At 34.3% G+C, this 20,944-nt stretch overlaps 1 protein-coding gene across 2 annotated transcripts; it reads left to right on the plus strand.

Annotated features, from left to right (window-relative positions):
* Positions 1-249: 249 nt before the first annotated feature.
* b3galnt2 (beta-1,3-N-acetylgalactosaminyltransferase 2) lies at positions 250-16,693 on the plus strand. Of its 2 annotated transcripts, none has more exons than XM_052572981.1 (12): positions 250-474; positions 2,282-2,408; positions 3,716-3,816; positions 7,837-8,030; positions 10,442-10,537; positions 10,644-10,754; positions 11,700-11,778; positions 13,623-13,806; positions 14,013-14,138; positions 15,008-15,167; positions 15,310-15,366; positions 16,199-16,693. In XM_052572981.1, the coding sequence occupies exons 1-12, from the start codon at positions 369-371 to the stop codon at positions 16,337-16,339; spliced, it is 1,482 nt and encodes a 493-aa protein (XP_052428941.1). In that variant the 5' UTR covers positions 250-368; the 3' UTR covers positions 16,340-16,693. The 2 variants fall into 2 exon arrangements, with proteins under 2 accessions (XP_052428941.1, XP_052428942.1); XM_052572982.1 differs by having other exon boundaries at positions 256-474; positions 15,014-15,167.
* The last annotated feature ends 4,251 nt before the right edge of the window (positions 16,694-20,944 follow it).

Raw genomic sequence — 20,944 nt, forward strand, 5'->3', positions numbered from 1 at the left:
ATATTTGTACACACACACACTTTTTTATATGAAAACAGTTATTTCGTCATGTAAAATAGATTTATATGTTAATCATATTAAACGCGAATGCATTTTGTTTTGTTAAAAAAGAAAGTCATCGCTTATTTGACGTGATCTCCATGCAAACTGGAACCTTATTGAACTACTTTTCCCAGAAGGCATAGCGCGTCGACCGCTCAACTCCTATTGGCTGCCCGAGTGTCGTCGTCATCAGCGTGCTGTTAGATATGACGCCGCGCGTATGACCCTCGTCACATCAGCGATGCGCGTCGCGTCGAGTTGCCGCCGGTCCGGTCGTCGTGTGCGCAGCCCGTTAAGCGTCGGTGTCTGGACCCAGTCGTCCGTCCATGAGAAGCGCGGCAGCGGCGCTGTTTGTGTGTGTCTCCGCGGCGCTGCTTCACTGGCTCGGCTGGACCGACAGAACTGCGCTCCTGTTGGGCTTCGGCTCTGCAGGTAACGCTCAACTTCTACTTTCTGTTCGTCTGATAGTCTCTTATTTTCAGGCAGGACAGTTTGTGTTGAATGAAAGTGTTTCGGTGTGACCTCCGCGTCAGACAGATGCATGAATGCATACAGTGGATTAATAGACACCAAATAATGCATATAAATTCTTACTACTCGGTTCTTATGAAGCTACTGATGAATATAATATTATAAGTGCCAGTGATCAGTTTTTACAGAGCATTGATGCTGAATATATAATGCTAATGCATAAAGTACTCTTTGCAATGTCTCACTTCATATAGAAAAAATGAACCAATATAAAACATGTATATAATGCATAGACAATTACTGAAAAGTGAAGAAAATTTTAACCCTGAGTGCATGTAGAATGCATAAAAAAAAATCAATGCATAAAGAATATTAAAGCCCAATTCTTATAGAACAAAAAATGCTTAACATAAGAGGGAAGAAACACAAGATCTGAATAAGATTAGTATTGACCAAGTTCAGAGGCTGTCGTATGTGGATCAACTTATTTTGTTGGTTTTCAGTTTCAATACCAAAAAAATAACTTTTATATTGATTCAATGGATTTATTGCATAAAAAAGGTTTTTATAATAAATCTTTGAAAATCTAAATCTGGATTTGCATTTTCAATGTTATTATAACCTAAAGATGCTATTTGAAAGTTACAAAAAAATAAAAAAAATGGTTTTCATCTCGCCACATCTTGCAAAACTGTTCATATATATATATGAGAATATGAGAGAGAGAGTTATAGAATATATAGAATTATTGCTGCTTAATGTATAATGTAATGTATAGACCCTTAATGCTCAGTGCAAATAGAACTTTAATATTGACTGCATGCATATAAGCATTAATATTGAATGCACTGATCATTGCATTTTAATGATCTGTAAGCAAGTTATTTATAATTTCACTAATGGGCTCTGCTGGGGGGTTAGATGTGGAATTAATGCATTAGATGAAGGCTGCATTAGTGTGCTGTGCACACAGATGCCGGCAGCTTGTTAACCACAGTGATCAGATTGAAGAAGGAATCGGATCTGAATGTGAAGTTGTGTACAATAGAAGAGAGACGGCAGAAAGTGTCTGAGATGTGGGAGAAATCTACCTGGCAACAAAGCCACAGATGCGCATTACACCCTCGCTCTGATGTTTGTCACACATGGTGGAATAGGACACAAGTGACATCCATTAAGGGACACAAAGGGCCGCTGCCAGAGACTTTCATCTCGCTGCATCATCTCTTCTGAGTTTGAGCCTTCAACCTGCTGGAGAAGCCTTTATAAAGGAATAGTTCACGCAATAATAAACATTTGCTGAAAATACTCACCCTCGGGCCATACGTGATGTAGAGGAGTCTGTTTCTTCATCAGGTTTGGAGAAATGTAGCATTGCATCAGCGTCTCATCAACGGATGCTCTGCAGTGAATGGGTGCCGTCAGAATGAGAGTCCAAATAGCTGTTAAAAACATCACAATAATAATCCACAGCACTCCAGTCCATCCGTGAACATCTGGAGAAGACAAAAGCTGAAACAAACCCAACAGCTGTTTGGACTCTCATTCTGACGGCACCCATTCACTGCAGAGCATCCATTGATGAGACACTGATGCAATGCTACATTTCCCATTAAGAAACTTGGATGGCCTCAGGGTGAATAAATACATTTTCAGCAAACGTTGGTGTTTGAGTGAACTATTCTTTTAAAAAGGCTTTTAGCATGAATATCTTTAGGCTCTGTTTTGGTGCTGATTATAGTGTTTCCGTTCAATATTGTATTGACAGACAACCAGAAGGCTGTGCATGAGGTGTTGATGGGTGTTTTGTCAGCGCGGCATCATCATGAGCTCCGGCAGGCCATAAGAGACACATGGCTGGGGTACCTTCAACACCATCCTCACTTCCAGAAACGGTCGGTACCCCGAACACACCTGTGCATGTGAATCTTTCGATCTCTGCTTCATTAAAACTCTCACTTCAGACAGACATCGATTCATTTCAGAAGATTAGGCTCTTGATATTGACTTAAAAAATTGACCGCTTGATCTTTTCTGCCATTTATTTTGGCCTGCAACTTTATCGAATCCTTATAAATATTCCACGTTTAAAGATCGTTCAGGCACATGCTCGTTAAAATAGCTCAAACATGATTTAATGTTCGAATCACAGCCCAGCGCTGCTGCAAATCAATTCTGCACAGTTTTATCATGAATTAATGAATATGTTTGAAAGTACGCTGCATGTTCTCATCAAAAGCTGCAATGTTGTACATTGGATGTTTGAAGGCCACAGCTTTTTGAGCAAAAAGAACATAACATTTATTTCTAAGGGACAGAGAGTGGGTGGAAAATGATGAAAAAAGCTCAAATAGGACAGTTTATTGCAGCCCAAAAATCTAACTATATATTAGTGCTGTCATGATTAATCAAGATTAATCGCATCCTAAATTATGTAAATATAAATACACACACATGCATGTATATATTTAAATGTTGTGTTTTTATATTAAATATATTTTATATATAATATAAATTATGTGCATTTAAATATATGCATGTACATATTTTTAATATATAATATTAAATAATATTTAATATTAATTATTTATTAAATGCATTATTATTATTATTATTATTTTTTATAAAGATTGTGTATATATCTTTTTTTTTTTTAAGGGCAATTAGGGGTATGTGGTAAACCAAAAATTAAACAAATAAATACATAATAAATAAAATAAAATAAGAAATGCGTTGTGGTTTTGTATGGTTTATTAAAGTGGTTGGAAAATAACAACGAAAAAAAAGCTACAGTATTTTTTGCAGCCTCAAAATACTAAAAATAAAATAGATTTTAAATAATAATAATATTATTATAATTAATGTATTTTAATTGCTATATGGTTATGCATACAACCTAATCTGGGTAATAAATTACTGCAAAAATCACAGTTTTGTAATTTGATTTAATCTAAATCAATGGACATGAATCAAAAGAACACATAATGTATAACAAATAAAAGATCAGTATTATTATTGTAGAACAGACTCTAAATTCAGCAGACTGCTGTGAAATAGCGCATATGCACACATCTGTGATGCACATCTGTATTAATGCAGCAGATCGTGATGTTGCTCGGCAACCGTGAACAATTAAATCACTCTCACTAGCCAGTCAGAACTGAGAATGATGCTTGATGTTGTCTGCGGTTTTATTCGAAAGGGTGATGGTGAAATTCATCATTGGTGAGCATGGCTGCTCTGTGCCGGAGGAGGATCGTGAAGACCCTTATTCCTGCTCGCTGCTGAACCTCACGGAGACAGGTGAATCCATCTCAGACTCCGCTCTAATGAAGCCAGAGTCCCTGACATGTTCCTCAGTTCAGAGCTGCTGATTCGTGGGGCTTATGTAATGGCGCTTTGCTGCAGTTCGTACGTTAGGATTCTCATCAGACCCGCGCGCTCGGACATGAGTCTCGCAGTATGTGGCCTGAAATCAAAGTGCGATTCTCTTCTAAATAGTCAGCATGTTTTGGTTTCCAGCTGATTTCCTGTTATAACAGTGTGATTCCAGCTTCTGTTCTGCATTTCCATGGCTGAGCCACATCTTCATCATCAACAGTTCATTTGGAATTGAAAATTAAAAAACTTTTTCTGTGGAACTCCGAGAAAAGTTTTTGAAGAATTTAAAAAGTAGCACGGCTGATTGGTTTATTGAATAAATTGTAAATTAATTGCACATCCATTTGACCAGAGACATGAAAGATTATTATTATTTTGATAAATGTGAAAAACATTAAATAAATTTGACAAAAAAGTAGCTTTTGAAAGATCTATTTTGATTCAACATAGATTTTATTGCTCAAAAAAATATAAAAAAGTAAAGTTTTTAAACGTATTGGCTATTTATTAGTGGTGTCAAACAATTAAAATATTAAATCGCGATTAATCGCGTGATTGTCATGAGTTAACTCTTGATTAATCGCAACTTAATCACATTTTATCCGTTCTAAATGTATCTTAGATTAATACTTTAAGTTTTTAATACTCTAATCAACATGGGCATGGACAAAGTTACTTTTATGACATTTTGAGATACATTTAGAATTTTTTTCTCAACATTATGTATATCAAACTTACGAATGTAAGAATAAACTTAATTTTTTGTCGTAACATTTTTGTAGCTTCTAAAGAAACATTACTGAAAGTTGTTTGAACATTATCTGTTTTCTGGGAAACCCCTTATGTACGTACTGTAACCAATTTATGTTATAAAAAAGTTCATCTTGTAATTAGAATGTTATAGAAAGGATACAAAAACTTTCTTAAAAACATCCAAAATGTAACGTTGCTTTCATGTTTTTTTTTGGAATATTCTAAGAACTTTAAAATGTCTTGATTAGAACATTACTTAAAAGTTACAAAAAACATGCCTTACAACATTCTACTAACTTCACCCAAAATATAACATTATTTGAACATTTATTTTGAATATTCTAATAATCTTAAAAAGCCTCGATTTTTAAAGATGATAAAATAAGTGTTACAACAGCATCTAACTTTATTCTCACCCAAAATATGTTATGTTTTTTTATTTATTATTATTCCAAGAAAATTGCTATATCCAGATTTTATGAATGTTAAAAGGTCCAGTTGTATTGTTGATTAGAACGTTATTTAATGTTGCAAAAACAATTCTTGGAGCGTCTGTTACATTGAATGGGCTTTTTAAGAATGTTAATCTAAAAACGTTTTGTCTAAACATTAAGAGAAGGTATATCACTTGTAAGAATGTTATATAATCATTACTTTAACAGTGTTTTGTCTTAACATTTATATAAATTAATTATGATTAATCCCACCTAACATTTACGTTTTTAAATGTACTTTTAGATTGCAACAATTCAGTTTTCACATTCAATCCTCAAAAGAATGTGCAAACAACATAAAGACCGTATATTTTTTTACATTTGTTTAATGGCATTTTTCGCCTAATATTTAACCATTGACTATAGTCATCCAACATTAAATTATAATTGAAAGCTATCAATTTTAACATTTACTAGACTTAAAAAAAAAAACTTCTAATTTAAGTGAACTTACAATCTTTACACACACCTGTTATAATAAATGTCATATTTAGCTGTACTTGTGCCCTTATACATACAGATATTTAATACAGTTATCAATACATTCTAAATGAAACATACATGAGCCCTTAAAGTTAAATAACGCTGTTGATTTCCTTTCTTTTTCTTTGATTAAGCAGCTGGTTATCAGGTTGTTTTGGCTGCTGTCACTTTAAGACCTTCCTCTGCTGAACGTGACACATTGCTACACTTCGTATTTTCTCTCTCTTTTTTCGTATCTTTTCTGACCTACTTAAGCCTCAGAGTCTCTGCTAATGAACTGACGAGTTAAATGGTGCGTGTTAAATGAGGGACACAATGATGGGATTCACATTTCAAAGACGTGTTCTTTAAATGTAACCTATGTAACGTATATAACGTAAAACATGCATGCACGGTTTTAAAGCAGCTTTAAATACCTTTTTAGTAACATTGCATGCATGTAGTTTATTGCACGCTTTGATACGAAGCGTCTGTGCACGTAAAAAAACTGAAAAATTAATCGCCTGTTAAATTTTGAAAGCACTAGTTGAAACACAATTACGTTTTGAACTTTAAATGCAAGCCGCAGCTCAGTTTTCGGTGTTTTGAAGACACTTTCAGAGGGATTCTCTTGGACTTTGGTGGTGGTGATTGGCGTAGCGTTATGCTAATGAGCCCTTTAACAGCGAGAGAAGATCCTGTGTGCTCTAAAAGCTTTTCCTGATGGCTGTTCAGCCACATCTGCGCGCTTCTGTCTCTCGTCTGCGCAGCCTTTAATTGGTTTTTGTCTCAAGGACGAGTGAAGCAGTGAACAAGCGTCCCGTTTCTCTATTAACGACTCTGTTCCTCCAATTGATCTCCTGGGTAATAAATGGCTGCTTTCTAATTAAGAGAGCCAGTAGTTCAGAGCAGACGAGTCTCTTAAAGTGCTGATGTTTGGATTATTGTGCAGCGGTGTGTGAAAACGGCTCCGTCTGCTCATGACATCTGCCTTTATCCATAGCCAGGGTTTAGTCACATGACAAAATTCATGGGTTTTTGCATTCATTAAAACACATAAACATATTTTTAGAGTCACTTCATGAGAAAAATTGAGAAAACAATCATATTACAAAGTAAAAGCAGCACTGAAGTCAGATTTTGTTCTAACTCTTTTAATTAATAATATCAATTATCTTAATTCAAGTGATGAAGGATTTCTGAAGTCTGACAGTAATGAGTGTTGAATAAGAGCCTACTCCTGTAAGTTTAACCCTGCGTGGTGTAAATGTTTGGAAATGGGAAACGGGTGAAAACATTCATGAGAAATTTAAGAAAGTAATCAAGAAGTAAACAAAAGTAAGCCGTTACTTTTATAAATTAATTGAAAAAGTTACACTACTATTGCATTTTAAACACTATATATATATATATATATATATATATATATATATATATATATATATATATATATATATATATATATATATAAATAAAAGTCTCTGGGGTTTATTTGTAGCAATAGCCAAAAATACATTGTATGGGTCAAAATTATACATTTTTTTTTTTTTTTTTTATGCCAAAAATCATTAGGATATTAAGTAAAGAACATGATCCATGAAGATATTTTGTAAATGTCGTACTGTAAATATATCAAAACGTACTTTTCGATTACTAATATGCATTGCTAAGAATTCATTTGAACAAATAAAAAAATGATTTTCTCAATATTTAGTTTTTCTTTGCACCCTTCCAGATTTTCAAATAGTTGTATCTCAGCCAAATATTGTCTTATCCTAACAAACCATACATCAATGGAGAGCTCATTTATTTAGCTTTCGGATGATGCATAAATCTCTATTTTGACAAATTGACACTTAAGACTTAAGGTTTTGTGCTCCAGGGTCATATTTATCCAAAACAACTTACAAACAGAAGCAATCAAAACCAACAGTGCATATATATATATATATATATATCTATACACACACATAGATATTTGCTTGCTGAACACATTTACATTTACATTACATTTTATGCATTTAGCAGCAGATGCTTTTATCCACATTTTTAGTGACTTACAGTGCATTCATGCTACACATTTGTTTTTGATCAGTATGTGTGTTCCCGGGGAATTGAACCCACAACCTTTTGCGCTGCTAACACAATGCTCTTCCACTGAGCCGCAGGAACACCTTTTCTTTTCTTGAGTATTTAAGCAGAAGCATGACTGACTGAGTGAGCTCTGCTTCAGCTGCTGGACAGGAGATGTCTGTGTTGAGCGTTCCCGACTCGTCTGCGCTGCTGCCCTCCGATGTGTCCGCCGTCAGTCTGGACTTCAAGGTCCTTCACTCGGTGGTCATCACCCAGCTGGGCGTCTTTCCCAACGGACCGCGAGACGACTTCAGAGGCAACGTCACCGTGCGGCTCTTCCAGGTGGATCAGGAGGTACGAGCACAAACACAGTCTGGAGTCACTGCTTCACATCTGGCTTTACTGCAAAGATCTCCATCGACCCGACATCACAGTACAGGAGGTTTAGAGTTACAGAGCAAACACAAAGACAAAACAACCGATAAAATCGAATGAAAATGATTCATATTACAATAAACTTCACATGATCAACAGAATGCACAGTTATGAACATAAGAGAGAAATATGTTATATATATATATACCCTATTCCTTGAAATGAAAACCATGAACATAAAGAAAATATAACCCTCAAGACATATTATTTTATTTGCATTGAGCACAAAACCATCTAAAGTCAAACTTACTTTTATGCATTTAAAAAGTTGTCATTTTTCATATTTCTCTCTTATGTTCATATATATATATATATATATATATATATATATATATATATATATATATATATATATATATATATATATATATATACATATTATACACACACACTGTTATTATGGAATTAAATCTTATTTAAATATTCATAATTAATCCATTCATATAATAAAAATAAAACTATTATTATTATATTTTAATGTAAATGATTTATTATCTTTACAATTGTTATATAAATATATGATTATTATTATTATTATTATTATTATTATTATTATTACAAAGTTGTTATAAAAAAATAAATAAAATATAATTAATGTTATGATTGTCCTAATATTTTAATTTAAATTATAGTTGTTGTTATGAATACATTAAGAATAAAATTAAAAGAATAATAATGGTTTAATTTTTCTGTAGAATTTAGATTATGTTCCTGCTGCTAAACTTAACCAAATAAAATCTAGTAATCATTTAAACCATTGACCCATTTTCAGATCACGAGCCGCTGAAGCTGTTAAATATGCACAGAACAGTCACTTTTGCACTTTATAAAGTCATTCGATTTGTTCTTGCCCCAAGAGAAACCCAAAATATCCTGTTGGCTTTTTAAGGTGAGTTTTCATCATCCTGCTAGACATTACTCATTTATTTGATAAATGTACTGGAGACGGCAGCGTGCAACACGAGTCGAGAGACATATCGCGAGCTGCGGAGATAAATGTGCGGAGAGCAAATTCAATAAGGTCTTCTCCATCAGTGCCTTTGATTGTGGAGTCTCTGATGTTTCATTGGAGGAGATCAGAGGTCGGCGGAGCAGCTTGATGCAATCACACATCGCCTCATACATCTCCACACTGACCGATGGGATGAGACGCATCGGGAAATCAATGATAGTCATATAATTATTGTATTTTACCAATAAGTTCAGTAACGCTGCACATGTTTAACATGCACAAGGTACTGTATTTGTGCATGTTTTGGGGAATTACTTTATTATAGCATTAGAAACTAACAGAATTTATGCATTAAAAGTCATTGGTTTTGGGAAAATATTTTTAGCAGAAAATCACCGCACAGGACATTTTTACGTCCGGGGGGTTTTTCTTTTGTTATAGGAAGATCCGATTAAAACTTGGTTTTTGATTATGATTTTTAATCATCATTCATGCACTTGCTTCTTGTAAAATGCATTTTATTTTATAGTTTTTTTTTACGCTTATCCAAGACGTAGATGTCTACTTTTAATATATGAACATCTATCATAAAAGTAAAATCCTATTTTTTTCAAACGTTAGATTTATTTATTCATTTAGCTATCTAAAAACCTGAGTTTTTTTTTTTTTTGCATCAGTTGTCAAATTATGAATTTAAGGATATTTTTGCATGCATCTTGGATGTAAAAAAATTGCCTTAATTGCCTTACTGTTCATAGAATGAATTTAAATTGCATGTGTAAAAATATTTATGTGTGTGCATATATAAATATAAATATATACACATTCATAGAGAGAAAGAGAGAGATTTTTTTTTTACTGAATATTTATTAATAGAAAAAAACCCAGGTGTGATTCAAATAATATTTGCTGGTTCATAAATATATAGAGAGCTTTTTTCTTTTTTTTTCTTTTATTTATAGAGTATTTGTTAATAAAAAAGAAAATTAGCTGGTTCAGAAATTTTGCTAGTTTTTATTATTATTATTATTGTTTTGTAATAAAGTAAGTTGGCCATGTAAAAATGTACAAATATTATGTGCGTGCATTTAGGGTTGTATAAAATAGCCTTAACGAGACACATTTTATTCTTAAAATGCAATTACCACCACAGAAATGTCAAAGTAAACCGATTATGTGTGATGTGATGGACATGACATTTCTCGGTTCAGAAAAATGTTGTTGGCCCAGTGAGGATCCAGAAATCACATCAGGACTTGTGCATGTCACAATGGATTATTCTGAGAACATCACTGTCTGCAGCTGAGCAAATATCGTGTGTGGTGTTCCTGTTGACGTGTGTGTGTGTGTGTGTGTGTGTGTGTGTGTGTGTGTGCAGGAGCCGGTGGTCACCGCTCGCTTCAGTGCACTGAGTCCAGGCACACGTGTAGGTGGGATGTTTTACAAAGCCGTCGAGCAGTTCATTCTTCCCAAGGTAACACGAGCAGAAAAGACCCCCACACTAACCACTAATTAGTGTTTAAACATCATTGAATGCTGCTGATCTCACTCACACTGAAGGACGTGGTGTTTGTGAACAGGGTTTTGAGGGAACTCTTCTGTGGGAGGCTCAGGATTCGACGGGACTGATGTCTGTCAACACGTCTGCGGTCCACCTGAGTAACGGAGGAGGCGTGCTCAAGTTTGGATCTGTGAGGGAAACTAGATCTGGTGTAGTACATAGGTGTTCTCCAGGGTTTCTTAAAGCCATAGTTAAGCCAGAAATGAACATGTGCTTATATTGACTCACCCTCAGGTCATCCAAGGTTAGGATGAGTTTGTTCCTTCATCAGATTTTGGATAAATGTAGCATTGCATCAGTGTCTCATCAATGGATGCTCTGCAGTGAATGGGTGCCGTCAGAATGAGAGTCCAAACAGCTGATAAAAACATAACGATAATAATCCACAGCACTCCAGTCCATCAGTTCACATCAGGAGAAGACAAAAGCTGAAACAAATCCAGCATTAAGATGTTTTTAAGTCCATAATCCATAACTCTTCCTCCAGTGAAAAAGTGGTCTGAATCAGGAGAGAAATCTGCACAGATCAAGCACAGTTTACAAGTCAAAACAGCTCTAAATAAATATGTGGCTGGATTTTTATGTGACACTTGTTATTATTATCATTATTATGGATTATAGACTCATATTTTGGCCTGAAGCAGCCGTTTGAATGATCTCGTAATGATGGATTTGTTTCTTACGAACATGCAGCTTCTTAAGACATTTACTGGAGTGCTGTGGATTATTATTGTGATGTTTTTATCAGCTGTTTGGACTCTCATTCTGACGGCACCCATTCACTGCAGAGCATCCATTGATGAGACACTGATGCAATGCTACATTTCTCCAAACCTGATGAAGAAACAAACTCATCCTGATCTTGAATGACCCGAGGATGAGCACATTTTCAGCTAATTTTCATTCACCTTTAATGGCCCCAATAAAGAGTCTCTGTGATATTTTAGTCTGTAGAAAAGGCTTTTTAGTAACTTCTAACCTAAAGTATGAACAATAGTGATGCTTGACTTAGCAAACATCCCTATTTCTTTTTTATAAGCAGTATCTTTAATGGATATCTCCTGTATTTCCTCAGATAGAGGAGGGAACGTTGCCTCACCGGAGCGCTTTGGGCTTCCCGGGCTTAGCTGGAGGATTCACTTTCTCAGTGTATGGTATGATGAGATCAATTATGTAGTGTTTGTGTTCTGTGTGATTCAGCCTTGTGTTTTGATGATCAATAAAAATAAGGGATATCAGCATTGTGACACCATGAAATAGAAATAACTATAAATGCACTAGCATTCAAAAGTTTTGGTCGTTTCGACTTTTAAAATGTTTTTAAAAGAAGCCCTTTTGCTCACCGAGGCTGCATTTATTTGATCAAAATTACAGTAAAAACAGGAATATTGTGAAATATTTTTACAATTTAAAACAGCTGTTTTCTATGTGAATATCTGTTAAACTGTAATTTATTCCTGTGATTAAAGTTACATTTTTAGCACCATTACTCTAGTCTTCAGTGTCACATGATCTTCAGAAATCAGAATAATATGCTGATTTGCTGCTCAAGAAACATTTCTGATTATCAAAGTTGAAACCATAATGTATTTTTTTCAGGATTCTTTGATGAACAAAGTTCAGAAGAACAGCATTTTTTTGAAATAGAAATCTTTTGCAACGTTATGAATGTCTTAACTGTCACTTTTGATCAATTTAATGAGTCTTTGCAGTATTGAACCCTTTCAAGTTTCAAAAGGTAACAAAATAAGCTTTCTTGTATTCTTCTGTTATTGTTCTTAAAAAACAGATACTTTTTTTTTTTTTTTAGAGATCCATCTGTGCTGGAAATGTAGATCAGGAATCGCTGAAAGACCTGAATATGTAATAACGATCGGTGAAACATTCATTCATATAAGGGTTAATCTTCAGAATTTATATGCACCATTATAACACTCTTTAAGTAACCAAATAAAAAGTGCATCAAAATTATTGTTACAAAATCATATAGAATGTTCATGTAGCTTAATTCACCAGCAAAATCATTGTGAATAAATTGTGAGATCTCTCTCTCTCTCTCTCTCTCTCTCTCTCTCTCTCTCTCTCTCTCTCTCTCTCTCTCCCAGTTCTATTCAATGTGTGCATTACTGGCATGACAATTGTTACAATGTATTGCCAATGCATAGTGTCTACATTTGAATCTAACAGATACGAAAAAAAATTCTAAGATTACGAGAATAAAGTCGAAATTTTTCGAGAAAAGTAGTAAAACTAAGAGAATAAATTCTAAATATTGCGAGAATAAATTCTAAATATTATGAGAATAAAGTCTAAATGTTTCGAGAATAAAATCGTAATACTATGAGAAAAAAGTCATAATATTTAGAGAATAAAGTCGAAATACTATGAGAATAAAGTTGAAATATTCAGAGAATAAAGTTGAAATGTTTCGAGAAAAGTCGTAATACTAAGAATAAAGTCTAAAAACTACAAGAATAGTCTTAATGTTTCGAGAATAAAGTTGAAAAATCCCGAGAATAAAGTTGAAAAATCCAGAGAATAAAGTCGAAAAATCCAGAGAATAAAGTCGAAACATGACGATATTAAAGTCGAAACGTTTCGAGAATAAAATTGAAATACTACGAGAATAAAGTTAAAATACTACGAGAATAAAGTCTAAATGTTTCGAGAAAAGTCGTAATACTAAGAGAATAAAAGTCGAAATATGACAAGATTAAGGTCGAAATATGACGATAACATTCAGAAAATAAAGTTTATATGTTTTGAGAAAAGTCGTAATACTAAGAGAATAAAGTTGAAATACTACGGGAATAAAGTTGAAAATGTTTCGAGAAAAGTCGTAATGCTAAGAGAATACATTTGAAAAACTACGAGAATAGTCTAAATGTTTCTAGAAATAAAGTTTAAATGTTTAGAGAAAAGTCATAATACTAAGAGAATAAAGTCAAAATGCTAGGAGAATAATCTCTCTCTCTCTCTCTCTCTCTCTCTCTCTCAGATGTGCAGGTGTTGTCGGAGCTGCTGCGTGGGCGAGCCAGACGCCAGCGGATCCGCGAGGCTCAGCTGAGAGAGGAGGACGAGGCCCTGCGGGAGGAGAGCCTCAGACATGGAGACATGGTGTTTGTGGACGTGGTGGACACCTACAGGAACGTGCCTTTGAAACTGCTGCAGTTTTATAAGTGGTTAGTGCTGCACCCAATCTCCTCTCACACCTCGTTCTCCAGGTATATCTTTTGCTTTATGAATTAATTCCTAAACCTTGCCTAAGAGAACTCTGGCCGTCAGTCAGTCAGTTAGTAATGGGTTACTGTGTTCTGTCTGTATTCGAGTCAGACTCGATGTTGTCTTGGCGTGTGAATGAGGGGTTTGTAATGAAGCGTGTCAACAGGTCGGTGGGAAACGCTGATTTCAAGCTGCTGCTGAAGACAGATGATGATTGCTATATCGACGTGGATGCCGTGCTGCTGAAGACGGAGCTCAAACGCCTCTCACAGAGCAGCCTGTGGTGGGGAAAGTGAGTTCCCCAGATATACAGCCGATATCAATAAAATAGAAGAAATCAGAGAGAGCAAAAAGAGCCGTCTTAGAATCATAAATCCATCCTGACAACTCTAAATAAACACTTTAAACTTACTGTACATCAGTGTAACTCATGCTTTTGGCAGTGCCAAAAAAGTTTCAGTGCAATGCAGTAAATAAATAAAAAAATATATATATAATATAATATTGTATCAATCATTTTCTGGTAAAATGATAATTAAAATAATGCTTGATTGTTGAAAATTTTTGATAATTTATTTATTCTTTGTAGAACGGAAGTATTTTGTCTTAAATTATGATTTATTAAAGTTTTATATTTTTATATACTTTTTATGTATATCTGGAATAGCAAATGTTTTCTGGTAAAATGATCATTTGTAGAAAAAAGTATGTATAAAAAAAAATATATTTGTATTTATTTCATTTTTATATATTCTATATTTTTATGTATATTAAAACATTTTAAAACATAAGTGACAATCATTTTTTGGTAAAAGAATTATTAATCGAATGGAAGTATGTGTGTTATTATTATCTAAAAATATATAATTTATATAAATATATATATATATTTTTATATATCTGAACGTACAAGTGACAACCGTTTTCTGGTAAAAGAACAATTTAAAATAATGCACAAAATTTTCTCAAATTATATTTTATTTTATTTTATATATATATATAGAATTTTACTTGCAATTCGTATCTTTTTTCTATAGCTTATTTTATGAAGTGTTTGGTGACATCCATTTCCTGGTGAAAGGATAACTAGCTTAGTTGTATCAGCGTATCAGAGCAGAGCTGTGATGTCATCGCTGCGGTCTCATGGCTGTGGTTGGTCAGTTTCAGGCAGAACTGGGCCGTGGATCGTGTGGGGAAGTGGCAGGAGCTGGAGTACTCCAGTCCAGTGTATCCGGCCTTCGCCTGTGGATCTGGATACGTGGTGTCCAGGGATCTGGTGGAGTGGCTCGCCAGCAACGCTCAACATCTCAAAGCTTACCAGGTCCTGTCTTCATCTCCTCATCTTACCTACAGATCGAGATATCATGTGTATCGTATCAAACTACTCTGTAATCCTGTACTCATTCTGATGATGGATTCAGTAGCTTCATGAGGTTTTTCAGCAGTTAAATGTGTTTTCACAGGGAGAGGATGTGAGCATGGGCATCTGGATGGCTGCCGTCGGGCCTCGCAAATATCAGGTGAAAAACAAACTCTTTTATTTTTTTTCCGTAGCTGTACACCTTCAGAACCCACCTTCTCTCTAATCAATATAATCAAAGGCTACCAGTTTAATATTTTAGGTGGGTTTAGTTCAAAAAAGTATATTTTGGATTTTATAAAATATTTATTTAAAATGAAAGGAAGAGTAGGTGTTTTGGTTAAAAAAACTTTTTTTGTTATGCTGGTTATAAGTCTTTTCACATCCATTCAGTCTGCATTTATTTATAGGTTTTAATTAAAATATATATATATATATATATATATACATATGTGTTAGTGTGTGTTTGTGTATATTGTTTGTATTTCACTATTATGTTAAAATATTTATATAAAAATATTAATTTATAGAAAATCTAAAATAAACGTAAGACATTATAAACAAAAATACTTACTATATATTACTGTACTTTAAGATATATAAATATATATTGAAATATATATAAATATAGGCCATTACTTTTTTGTGTATAATGCCTTGGGAATATTGTATGTAAACACAAAGCATGCCAATAAAGTACTTCAACATAACCGAGATATAAAACCGTAAATCCTGTTTTTATGTGGATGAACACAAGTCTCTTGTTGAAGTCAGCAGGGTTTGAGCGCGTGTCCTGAAGCCCGTTTAGGGGAGCGTTTTCTCCATTCTTGTGTTCATCCATAAATAATTGAGTTTACATTCATGCATCTGGCAGAAACTTTCATCCCAAGTGACTTTAACTTGCAGTCAGTGCATTCCCTGGGAGTCGACCCCGTGAGCTTCAGTGATGCTGCAGGATGAGATCCGGCTGTAATGTAGTGTGTGTTTGTCAGGATTCGGGATGGCTGTGTGAGAAGGAGTGTTATGTGGACATGCTGTCCTCGCCGCAGCACTCGCCGCAGGAGCTGCGCTCGCTCTGGGACAGGAAGAGGAAGTGCGGCGATCCCTGCGGCTGCGTCTGGACCCAGCACTGACACATGCATGTTCACCATCTCTCTTCGTTTTCTTGACATTTTCCCCTACACCCGTCCATACGACACACTAATCATGTTTACTTGTCCTTTCTAAGCCTGCTCTGTTATGCCGGCTGTGTAGATCCACCAGCAGATGTCAAATTCACACAGGGTTTGAGAATCGCCAGGGCAGCTTCACCTGTGCTTCCTCTTGTTACCTGTCTTTCTGTCATCTTTGCGCTTTGCGTTCTCTGTTACTGAGAGATCTTGAAATCACCAAGCACGCAAATCCTTTCCACTGCTTTTATCTTAGCTGCAAGCCAAAATTGTTACACTGAAACGTTCATTTATGAACAATAAAACATTACAACAGGATTGCAAATGTGTGTGTGCTTATAAATCAACTTTAGAATAGATGTCACCATACTTACCCAATTGATTGTTTGAATATGCAAATAATGCATTGTCTGATTAAGTATGCATTCATTTGCATAAGCATCTAAAGCAAAAATCTGAGCATTGGGAAAAAAACTGATTCAAAATATTTGTTTGGTTTTGTTAAATGTTTAGAATTTTGGAAATCTTTTTTTTTTTTTTACATCTCACCAAATCAAAAAGAAAATTTCAACGGGTATATAAAATCATGTGAATTATATATGATCGAACCCGTTTTTATATTAATTCAGAATATACTGAAGATGGGAATAAAATCGTAAAGTCTGGTGTATGTACAGTAAGTGTTGATTAAAATAAATAAAAACAGCTTTTAGGATATGTATTATAATAGAACATTAGGTTTTTTTTATTAATCAAGTGAATGTTATATGTTGGTATAAAGGTTGGTGTTTGTAAGTTACTTAAGTGTAGATAAAAAGATATATTTTGAGAAACAGACTTTTTAAAATATGTATAATAATTGAAATCGGGGGAAACCTTTAAAATATAGATGGGTACAGTATAAAACATTTTAAATATTTTAAAGATAAGTATTGTAATTGAAATCTTCAGACACAAACCGATACCGTGCAATTAAATAAACGCTTAAAAATGTTTCTGGAGGTTTTCCTTTTCACCCAATTGAAACGTTATAGAAGCACAATATCCCAAAATTGACTACTGTATGAAAAACAATGGGGGTTTTCTGTGTGTGTGTAGTCTCTTGCCTTCTTAAAAATGTCAATAGTTTAACTGCCAATTCTTGGATTTTGGAGGATTCTTGGATAGCTACTAAAAAGTGTCTGGTGAACAAGTGTGTTGCTGTTAAGATTAAAACTATCACTGTTGGCACTGGCAGGAGGTAATATGAGGTTACAGAGCTGTATAACGTGGTTTGCTTCATATTTAATGCATCACTGCATCCAGATTTACCTCAAACATAGAAATATCAGCAGTGAGCTCTTAGTTCAGGCTGCGTGCTGGCTTTTACAAAACTTTCTCATCGTTTCTCTTCACATGATGTCGAGAAATTATACAAAACTGAAATGTAATATGATCTTCGGCTTGTTTGTTTTTCACAATGCCCTTCCTGAATCATCTGGAAAGTTTAAAAGATGTCTTCAAGAGCTGAAGAAATGACCTCCGAATAACCCGAGTGAAATCATTCATCTGTTTCTGTGTGTTATTCTCAGTGCTTTTAGTGAACGGATGAAGAGATGAGCACTAAGAGCTCTTCCAGAAACTATTCTTAGCCGTTCTGACAACAAGGGCCTCAAGTTTCTCTTAATGCAGATCCTTTCAGTTTAATGCCACCATCTGGAGTCAAAATTATATGATCCAGGCAAGCTTTAAAATCCAACATTTAAAAATTCATCGAAAGTGTATTCAATATAAAATCAAGAACTAGAAGTTCAAGACAAATTAATGTGTTGGCTTCACCAAGTCTTATCTGGAATTCTAAAGCAGTTTTAATACCTGAGCAATATGAAGTATGTAGGCCTCATTAGGTGTGATTCTGAAGACGTTAACAAAACTTAACACACTTAAGATTTTAATTTGTGGTAAAGGTCATAAGCTCGCTACTTGGGTTCACATTTGGGCAATTGTGTCTGAACGGTAAAAGAAACAATCTTCTGGAAAACTCCGAATAGTTTGCTGTCTCTCAGGCTTCATTAGCAGATCAATCAACTCATTAAGCTAATTTTCAGCTGCCTAGCGAGTTTTTCACTCATCAGGATCGTCCACAACAATCTAATACCCTTCAAAGACTGTGATTTCACTTCACATTGTGTAAAATGTTTAGTTTTATTCATAATAAGGGCTGAGTGTGTCGGAGAAGAGGCTGGGCTAATGCTAATGCTAACGCTGCAGATGTGTTTCGGGTAAACTGCATCATTCATGGGACACTGAACGCTTCAAAATGCGTAAGTAACACTATTATACCACCATATTGTGTTTGGCATGAAAATATACAATCCTGGTTAAAAACCATAATCATAAGCGCCCTTAGTAGAAACTAGATCAGACTTAACGCCTTGAAAATAGGTTTGTGAAAGAAAACCAATATAGCATTTTTTTTTTTTTTTTTTTTTTTGCATTATTTTTTAAGGGGTATTTTATTTTTATTTTTTAATCAGTTCATCTACGAGTTACGTATACTAGCGTCATTTCCGAGAATAATTAAATATTTTATTGTGTTGGTTCATCGTTCATGAAAAAAAAAGATTATAGTACTTTAGTAAATAGTGTTTCTGAACCATATATTAAAGTACTTGAATTAATTTGTTGTGGTAATTGTATAGTTTCTGTGGTAATATAACAACTATAGTAATCTAAAGGTTTTTTTTTTTCCAACTATAGGGAATACTGTGTTTTACTACAATACACTACAGTTTACTGTAGTAAAATCAGTATACCACAGTATTTATTACAGTTTATCAGTTCACTACTACAGTATGCTGAAGCATTCACTAACGTATTGTAATATATTTACAGTATAATACACTTTACTATAGTATGACCACAAACTCTTAGAAAAAAAGGGATCATTGGGGTTCTATATAGAACCATAGGGTTCTTTACTCAACTCCAAAGAACCTTTTATGCTAAAAAGGTTCTATAATGACAAGAAAGAACCCTTTTGGCACAAAGGGTTCATATCTTACATTTTGTGATCATTCACATGCATTCATAAATGCATTTGAATACACCTAATAATGCAGTGAAAGAACGCACTCAAATTGCACACGCGCACTAGTATGACTTCATCATGTAACTTCACATTAGCCTAGATGCCTGCACTTTTTAGACACGATTTGTTTAGTTTTTTAATATACTTGATACTGTTAAAAGGCACATCATTAAAACAAAAAATATGAGTTCACATTTCACACCTAAACAAGAGTGGAACGTAATTAGAACTACTAAATTAGTTAAAAACGCCTGTCCATATACAGCTATGAACCCCAAACTGACTCAAACGATTCGCGAAACTTCTACGAACTCCCTAACTGACTAAAATGATTTGCGAACCCGCTACGAACTCCCGAACTGATTCAAATGATTCGCGATCCCCAAATTGAACTAAATGATTCGCGAAACCGCTTTTGAACTTCCGAACTGACTCAAATGATTTGCGATCACGCTCCGAACTCCCGAACTGACTCAAATGATTCGCGATCCCCAAATTGACTCAAATGATTCGCGAACCCGCTTTGAACTCCCGAACTGACTCAAATGATTCGTGATCCCCAAATTGACTCAAATGATCCGCGAACCCGCTCCAAACTCCCGAACTGACTCAAATGATTCGCAAACCCGCTTTGAACTCCTGAACTGACTCAAATGATTCGCGATCCCCAAGTTGACTCGAATGATTCGCGAACCCGCTCCGAACTCCCGAACTGACTCAAATGATTCGCGATCCCAAAATTGACTCAAATGATTCTCGAACCCGCTTTGAACTTCCGAACTGACTCAAATGATTTGCGATCCCAATACACATAATGCTATAAAAGTGTGCACATCGAAAGAAATAAACAGCAGATGTTCATGTTAATAACTTTAACTTGAGAAAAAGCTGCTAATACACACATTTATTAATAAAGTAAATAAAACGAAAACATGAAACAAGGCTAACATGCCTTGGGATTCCCAAAAAGTTGTGTGTGTGTTTAAGGAGAGATATTAACTAGCCCCAGAGATTTTAAATTATTTGTAAAATTTAATAATAGATTGATTTTATTGTAATTGATTTTATTATTATTTTGCACATTAACATTGAACATGTTTTAAATCCGGGAAATTGACAGGGGCTTGGCGCTACATAAAATAAATAAATGCAACAAAAATGCAAACTTGTGCAAAAACGCACGAGCAAAAGAATCGAACATCAACTCGGATTGCAAATGTTGATCGAAATGTTGTGTAAAATCTCTATTACAATTGCTTAATATTACTACCAACATTTTAGACACGATATTGTGTGTGTGTGTGTGTGTGTGTGTGTGTGTGTGTGTGTGTGTGTGTATATATATATATATATATATATATATATATATATATATATATATATATATATATATATATATATATATATATATATATATATATATATATATATATATATATATATATATATATATATATATCTCTTCAGATAAGTAGATAAATAAATCCAAAGAATACAGT

This window comes from Carassius gibelio, chromosome B13 (assembly GCF_023724105.1).
Source record: "Carassius gibelio isolate Cgi1373 ecotype wild population from Czech Republic chromosome B13, carGib1.2-hapl.c, whole genome shotgun sequence".
Taxonomy (NCBI): domain Eukaryota; kingdom Metazoa; phylum Chordata; class Actinopteri; order Cypriniformes; family Cyprinidae; genus Carassius; species Carassius gibelio.

Bases quoted from the DNA above. Each gene is read 5' to 3' on its own strand.
- b3galnt2 (XM_052572981.1), top strand. From the start codon at position 369: ATGAGAAGCGCGGCAGCGGCGCTGTTTGTGTGTGTCTCCGCGGCGCTG. The intron at 10,538-10,643 runs GTAACACGAGCA...GTTTGTGAACAG, and splicing joins AGCAGTTCATTCTTCCCAAG to GGTTTTGAGGGAACTCTTCT. The intron at 14,139-15,007 runs GTGAGTTCCCCA...GTGGTTGGTCAG, and splicing joins AGCAGCCTGTGGTGGGGAAA to TTTCAGGCAGAACTGGGCCG.